This window comes from Ascidia mentula, chromosome 6 (genome assembly GCF_947561715.1).
Source record: "Ascidia mentula chromosome 6, kaAscMent1.1, whole genome shotgun sequence".
Taxonomy (NCBI): Eukaryota; Metazoa; Chordata; class Ascidiacea; order Phlebobranchia; family Ascidiidae; genus Ascidia; species Ascidia mentula.
The window spans coordinates 7,292,056-7,299,785 of NC_138571.1; the positions used below are offsets into that span (position 1 = coordinate 7,292,056).

Here is a 7,730-nt window from a genome sequence, read left to right on the forward strand (position 1 = left end):
AAAGTTTTTCGTGACGTGTTATTCCATATAAATAAATGTCCACGTTGATTTGTTCCACTCATTATAAGATAACCTTAACATAGCATTCTGTTTGGCTATTAAACATTTTTGCCATACCGATAAAATACACGCTTGAATCGGTGTTAACAAACTGCCGGATCCAAATTATCTGGTCGGATTTGATTGATAACTATTTGGATCCGGCCGGGCCGGATAATTTAGAACTGGGAACATCACTAGTTGTAACTCTTGCACTTTTCGCGGCAGCGTGGATATCATCCGCTTACGGGTGAACAAATGAAAAATTAATTTAGGAACGCTTTAAAAATTTGTTCAACCTCTGAAGTTTTGTCTTCTTGCTAAGTATCCCCGACCACGTGACTGCGCGATTTGGCTCATCTAAGAATACCATGTTGGCTACAACCAACAGAATATGTAATTTAGGTAATTGCGGCAAACTTAACACATAATCAAATTTAAAATCTTAATTTCATTGTTAAATTGGCGTGGTCGATTTAAATTTTTTAAACATGACCGGATTCGAAACTTCCCGCTGTTGTGTAATGAAGACGTCAAACTACAGTAAAGGTGATGCAATAAAATACTCAATTGTGACATGAATACCCAATCCTTGAAAGTGTATATGACACACCATGACAACTTTGCGTAAAACTGAGGGTACATCTACAACAAACATATTTCCGAAGTTTTTCGGTTCTACTTCAACTAAAAAATGTGAAAAACTGCACAAAAAGTAAAAATACATTGGTGGTTGATTGTGGCGAATTAAAAAAATCAATTATGACGCGGACTCGTAGGCAACGCCACTGTCGGACATTAACCTACTTCTAACTTTGGCTGTGAACGGACAAAACGACAATGCTAAATTGAGGGTTTACGCATGTTGCAAGCACTCGCACGACCGCATCTTTGACGTCACGCAACAATATTCTAGCTTTCGCACGATTTCGTTCGCAGCGGTAAAACTGCGACTTTGATCAGCTGTATCTTAGAAACCAGTTGCCGTATCAAGCTACTCCAAAATTGTTTTCAAGTTATGAACATCACTTACTTTAATTATTAATATGTTTTAATTTTCCGTGTCACATGCACTATCCTCGGTCTCCCTCTACTAAGGCATGAATATTGATGAATATGAATATTTTTTCTTTAGGCACCTTCATATGTATCTTAACAAGTTGATAACTTACTATTGCTTGACTATCTAATTTAATCCAAATTATGTTTTTATTGTGTGGAAACTCTGCGATAGTTAATCGTGTCCAATATCATTAACACCATAACATTGTAACTTGCAGTTTGTGAAGCAACGTTTGAAAATATCTGGTGCAACAGGTTTTAACAGTAATTCTTTTGTAACATTTGTTTGTAATCTAATAAAATACCGCAAAATACCAACAGATAATAAAAAACAGACTCTATGTCACATAGAATAAGGTATGCTTAATTTTTTACCACTAAGTTCCAAAAAATACAAGAATATGTCTTTGTTTTAATGGAATCTATAACGAATTGAAAAGCAAACGGTTTGAAAAAGCAATGAATTCTACTGCCATATGTAGCTTTAGCTAAAATATAGATTGTGTCCACGTTGTATTTGAAACTTCTTAATAAACCGCATTTCATGCACGACATTTTCAAATCAGTAAATCTAATTTAATTGCATTTCATTTGACCAGATTGTTCCAAAACTGTCCTCAGTTGTTTAGAAAAGTCATCTTCAATATTATCGTCATCCCAGTTCTCCTCCCAAAAAACTTCAGGCTCTTTTTCTGTGTCTTCCCACTCTTCTGCTGGGAATTCCTCAAATTCATCATCTTCTTCCAAAGAACCAAGATCCGATGTTTTCTTTTCTTCTTTTTCTTGTGTTTTCTTTTTGTCAGTCATTGTGTAAAAGGCCTTCAGATAATCAAACAACAACTTAAGTTTACCACTTTCAAACATCCCAAAGCAAATATTCAGTACTCTTTTGCAACAAAAAGGTCTAACAAACAGCACAGTGTTGGTTAGCATAAACTGTGCTTTATAATTATTTTTTGGTCCTGAACCCTTAAGGGGGTTTAATGTTCAATCCTTTTGGAAACGACTATATAACAGTTCTCGATTTAGAATTAATAGCACTCTGATGCCGTTAAATAGCCTACCATTGTGGTGTATTTAATTTGTATCTACACAATAACAACTACAAGCTCCCTTATAAAAGCTGGAAATGGTATGGAAATAATAACATTATAAACCTTACCTTTACTTTTTGGCAGTTTGCAACAAACACTTGTCACTTCTTTTGGTTTCGATGCAGAGAAGTACTAAACAGTGAATGAACCGCCTGCTTTAATTTGTGTCGCGTATTGTGCCGCGTGTCGCATTGCGTTAAGTGTCGCGTGTCGTTTAACACAAAAACACAATAGAAAAGTTGTTCCTTACCACTTATCTCTTTTAACATATGCTATAAACATAAAGATCATTGTTCTAACCTTCAAGGTAAACACTGAAGCCACCTCACAGCTGATATCTAGGGGTTTTCCCGGTTCATAAGTAGCGTGTTTAACTTTTCCACGAAGACTAAATTTTATTTTCTAATATTTCGTTTATTTGGGCAAAATTGTTGTTATGTGCTAAGTGCAGAATTGTATTTGCTTTAGGACACTGTATTTTAGGACTTTAGGACGTTTATACAATTGTCAAAGTATATAGTGAACGAAACAAAACGTTTTTGCTTAAGATGCTAGGCTGGTTTTAAAATACATTTGTGTAATGCCTTGCTAACTATTTTAGTTCACAAAGAATCGTATATCCAACAAATATGTATGGAAAGTTAGTTTAACCTTGCCACACATGAACGGGGAAAATTCCCATCGAATGTCCCTGAGAAGGTTATTGTTACCTCCATGAAGCAGTGTTGCACTCATTATTATGAAACACCATATGACAATGCACAAAATTTGCATTTATAAAAGAGAATTCGTGTGGTGGTTCAAAAATATTCAGTACGATGCAGCTAAGCTACCAAACTGTAGTAAAATGTTATAGAAGTAAAAGATCTCGACGCATTTGGTAAATTCGGCCTCACAATAATGTTTCCAACAACCATGAAAATCATGACACCTACAAAGATTGCCCACGTTATTATAGTCCCATATGTAACGTAATGTTCAAATTTAAGCTAAAATGAAATGTCATCGTGAACAATGGCAAAAGTACATTGTGTAACTTTTTGAAATTCGTACCTCTTTTAAAGTACGCAAACTGTCGACTTTGATCGTTTTATTGATAAAATCGTCAAAAGTGAAACCTAATCAATCTATAGCCTAACTAGTAAAATTTGACGCTGTCATTGGTCTTAAACAGGGACCGATATTTCATACAACATTGCAGTCTATTTGTTCATGCGCTTTTGAACAAAAAGACCCAAATAAGCAATGCGAAAATTCCCGACCACGATGACTTAACAATTAAATTGCAATTATTCAAAACGAACCGCATCGAAATTCAAGTTCCTCACACAAAAATGCGTCAGTACCCACACGAATTATGCGATTGCCCAACAAAGATAAATGCCAAAACGTCTGCGCTTTTAATTAGCTTATCATCTGCTTGGTTGGGAATTTTGCTGCATCAACGAATAAACGTGCACCTCTGCACGGTTTGCCGAGCAACGGACGAGTTGATTCTGCAAAACTTGTAATTGCAGCAAAATAATTGTTATAACACAGACGATATGGTTGTTATAAGATGTTATTGCGGGCATTACAATATTTTCTACACCGTGTTATGAGTGCTGAAAGTATAAAAAATCTTACCTGATCAAAAGTACACAAATAAATACAAATACACAAATAACATTGTGCTTTCGTATACTGGGTGAGATTATATAAACAATGGGATTACTTTACTAAATTTAAGTTTGTTAGAACTATTTGGGACGCACCAGTCGTTGAGTTCTTACAGTGCGTCAAAAATAACAGTGTGTTTTCGTATACTAGCCAAAGCTTTTACCGGCGTTCCGGTGTACTTTACCCACTCTTTATGACAAAAACATTCTTTTTTAGCTGTAGATAAGCTTATAGGACTTATATAACTTTTAGCGAAATTGCATTTGCCGGATCACCTTCAACACAACGCAAAATTAGAGTAATTATCGATGCACTTACTGTTTATCATGTCACATTGTTGTAAGTTTTGTGTACTAACGCGTGGTTTACATTTGTCTAACCTAAAATAATCTCATTTTGTGCAATGTCATTCTAGTTCATTCTTTGTGTATTTTTCATTACCGCAGAACCGAAGGCAAGTGTACGGGATTGGCCAAAACAGCCCATGGCGATGGAGACTTGAATTCTGTTGATTTTCCACGCATACTGGATTTAGCTGCATTCCACTTTAATCTGTCTCGACATGCAAACCACATGATCGAACGTAAAATCCCCGCGCTTTATTTAAAGTCTCATTATGCAAAGTGGTAATAGTGTATATAAACCAGCATGCTCATAGCTATAGGATTGTACATTGTCACAGAAAGCTAAAGCTGCTCTCTGCAATGTAACGGAAGTTAGGATGTAATAAAAATATTGTTGATGGCGTGATGTAAATGGTGGTTATTCTACAATATGATCTAATCTAACAAAAAAGTTACACTATGCTATAATATATCTAAAAAACTGGAAAATTACGACTAAAAAAATGCGACGAAACAATTTTTGTTCATGTATTTTTACAGTAACAAGTTGCAGATTGCTGTTACCTCAGAAAACCTGCCCTTCAAAATGTTACGTGAGTTGGTGATGCTGATCTTGGTCGCAGAGGCTTTTGGGTACCCATACAGTAAGTTTTTCGCAGTATATGTTGTGTGATTTTTATTCTTTTTGCATGTTTATTATATATCACCTTGTTATTGCAAAGACAACACGTTGTTGAGGTTTTTAATTGTTTAAATTACCTTTTAGAATGCCAGTACGGAAAGACTTATTACAAGTGCAAACCGTGCAAGGAAAATTGCAAAGACGTTTACTCGACAAAATACTGCAAATGTTATCCTGGTTGTGCATGTCCGCGTGGAACTTACTGGGACGATCGATCAAACCGATGTGTTTGGCCAAAATATTGCCCGAAACGTAAGTTAAAATGGCCTTTTCTGTGTTTTTTACTTGGTAAAAAATTATTAAAATCATAAATGTTTTAAACAGCTTGCACCTATGGAAAAGTTTATCACAAATGTTTGCCATGCCAACAAACTTGCAAACATTATGGCGATAAGAAGAGTTGTTACCAAGGTTACGGAAAACAAAACTGTCCAAGCGGTTGTGCTTGTCCGGTTGGCCAATACTGGAGCGACTACTACAACAAATGTGTTTATGGAGCCAAATGTCCACCAAGTAAAACCAAGTTTCACGTATTGATAAATATTATGAAAATGTCTGAATAGTTTTGCGAAAATGGTAGAAAATATTAAAATAATGATTTAACGTTTCATAAAAAAAATGGTCAAATAATCTAATGAAATGGTTCCAAACCTTTTTTACTTGCGGACCAGTAAAATCTGAAACAACAACAACGCGGTAACATCAAACAATTTAAACCAAAATGTAATGAACTGAACAGAGTAGGATAATCCCCAAAAAAACTTATAAAGCAGAATTTTGCGCTTCGCACCAAAGGAAATTAATTTAATATGTAAAGAATTTCTGCATACAATTTTAAAAATATTAGGGACCGGTAAAAAAAATTGCGCCCATCGGCGAAAATATATTTCGATAAATTATTCCCACTATTAATTGTTTGAACATTTTAAACTTATTAATTGAACATTTCAAACTTATTAATTGAACATTATAAACTTATTAATTGAACATTTTAAACTTATTAATTGAACATTTTAAACTTATCCTACAATTATTCTTTTTTCAGAATGCACCTATGGAAAAGTATTTCACAAATGTTTGCCATGCCAACACACTTGCAAACATTATGGCGATAAGAAGAGTTGTGGCCAAGGTTACGGAAAACAAAACTGTCCAAGCGGTTGTGCTTGTCCGGTTGGCCAATACTGGAGCGACTACTACAACAAATGTGTTTATGGAGCCAAATGTCCACCAAGTAAAACCAAGTTTCACGTATTGATAAATATTATGAAAATGTCTGAATAGTTTTGCGAAAATGGTAGAAAATATTAAAATAATGATTTAACGTTTCATAAAAAAAAATGGTCAAATAATCTAATGGAATGGTTCCAAACCTTTTTTACTTGCGGACCAGTAAAATCTAAAACAACAACAGGGCGGTAACATCAAAAAATTTAAACCAAAATGTAATGAACTGAACAGAGTAGGATAATCCCCAAAAAAACTTATAAAGCAGAATTTTGCGCTTCGCACCAAAGGAAATTAATTTAATATGTAAAGAATTTCTGCATACAATTTTAAAAATATTAGGGACCGGTAAAAAAAATTGCGCCCATCGGCGAAAATATATTTCGATAAATTATTCCCACTATTAATTGTTTGAACATTTTAAACTTATTAATTGAACATTTTCAACTTATCCTACAATTATTCTTTTTTCAGAATGCACCTATGGAAAAGTATTTCACGAATGTTTGCCATGCCAACACACTTGCAAACATTATGGCGATAAGAAGAGTTGTGGCCAAGGTTACGGAAAACAAAACTGTCCAAGCGGTTGTGCTTGTCCGGTTGGCCAATACTGGAGCGACTACTACAACAAATGTGTTTATGGAGCCAAATGCGCTCCAAGTTAGTATACGTGTAGTTTCGCTCATAATAATCATTGTACATATAAATAATCATTACCATCATGAAGCGCCGTTTCCAATATAGTTTGTAACGATTTTAATACGTGCTTGTCAAAACGTTTCGGAATGTATTTTTAGAATGCCCGCACAACCAAGTTTACAAGTGCGCATACTGCGTTCCACATTGCCCAAGAAACATCTTCGGCATATTCAGCTATAGTAACCAGTGCAGGCCGTATACCGGATATCCTAGGAGCTGTCCATCAAGATGTACCTGTCCGACTGGCCTGTACTTACGCAAGGACGGCTACTGTGTGAACAGATACCAATGTTCGTATACATATGGAAGCAACGTTCCACACTGGACTGGGTAGAAAGGAAACTGGTATGTTGTGATAATTTGCTGGGGGTATTTGCGTTTAGTTAGCTGAAAAAGTTCGCATATTTGCGACCGAAACGTTACTTTAAAGTTTAATGAAAGTTTATAACAAAAACTCGTACTTTGGGATTATTGTTAAATAAAAATAAATCAACATATTTCATTTTTTAGAACAAGAAAGACCCCCTGGACGACGGACTACGGACGACGGACAACGATTTGATTTGTTTTTATGTTTATTCAATCTTGTGTCGTCTATATTGCTGTACAAATAAATAGACACAGCTCAAGTCTTGACCAAAATTTTTTGTAAAGGGGATTGCACTATGGTGGGAGTTATATGCGTTATATGATATGCAAGATGGCGGGAACTTCCACGATTATAATTTTACTGCATGTCCATAATAACTTTGTTTTACACACAATAAGATAAAACCCTGTGACCAGGATTACCATTCACATATATGGCAACCCTGCGCATAAATCAATTCGCCAGGTCTGATTTCTGGATTGATAAACACAATTTTCCTGTTAATTAGTTACATGAAACAACAAATCTAAGTACAATAAAAACTTTAATTG

The 7,730-nt window shown here is 35.0% G+C and overlaps 2 protein-coding genes across 2 annotated transcripts; one reads left to right on the forward strand and one right to left on the reverse strand.

The window, feature by feature from the left end:
* Positions 1 to 1,306: 1,306 nt before the first annotated feature.
* Positions 1,307 to 2,368, reverse strand: LOC145906189 (26S proteasome complex subunit SEM1-like). Its single transcript, XM_082993608.1, has 2 exons — positions 2,264 to 2,368; positions 1,307 to 1,920 (listed from the first exon to the last, which is right to left on the reverse strand). The coding sequence occupies exon 2, from the start codon at positions 1,906 to 1,908 to the stop codon at positions 1,678 to 1,680; it is 231 nt and encodes a 76-aa protein (XP_082849734.1). The 5' UTR covers positions 1,909 to 1,920; positions 2,264 to 2,368; the 3' UTR covers positions 1,307 to 1,677.
* Positions 2,369 to 4,742: 2,374 nt separating this feature from the next.
* LOC145906642 (otogelin-like protein) lies at positions 4,743 to 7,437 on the forward strand. The gene is made up of 7 exons (XM_082994094.1): positions 4,743 to 4,842; positions 4,965 to 5,132; positions 5,205 to 5,393; positions 5,926 to 6,114; positions 6,582 to 6,770; positions 6,908 to 7,154; positions 7,320 to 7,437. The coding sequence occupies exons 1-6, from the start codon at positions 4,785 to 4,787 to the stop codon at positions 7,141 to 7,143; spliced, it is 1,029 nt and encodes a 342-aa protein (XP_082850220.1). The 5' UTR covers positions 4,743 to 4,784; the 3' UTR covers positions 7,144 to 7,154; positions 7,320 to 7,437.
* The last annotated feature ends 293 nt before the right edge of the window (positions 7,438 to 7,730 follow it).

Coding starts and splice junctions, on each gene's coding strand:
- LOC145906642 (XM_082994094.1), top strand. CDS start 4,785: ATGTTACGTGAGTTGGTGATGCTGATCTTGGTCGCAGAGGCTTTTGGG. Junction 4,843..4,964: donor GGCTTTTGGGTACCCATACA/GTAAGTTTTTCG, acceptor ATTACCTTTTAG/AATGCCAGTACGGAAAGACT. Junction 5,133..5,204: donor GCCAAAATATTGCCCGAAAC/GTAAGTTAAAAT, acceptor TGTTTTAAACAG/CTTGCACCTATGGAAAAGTT.
- LOC145906189 (XM_082993608.1), bottom strand. CDS start 1,908: ATGACTGACAAAAAGAAAACACAAGAAAAAGAAGAAAAGAAAACATCG.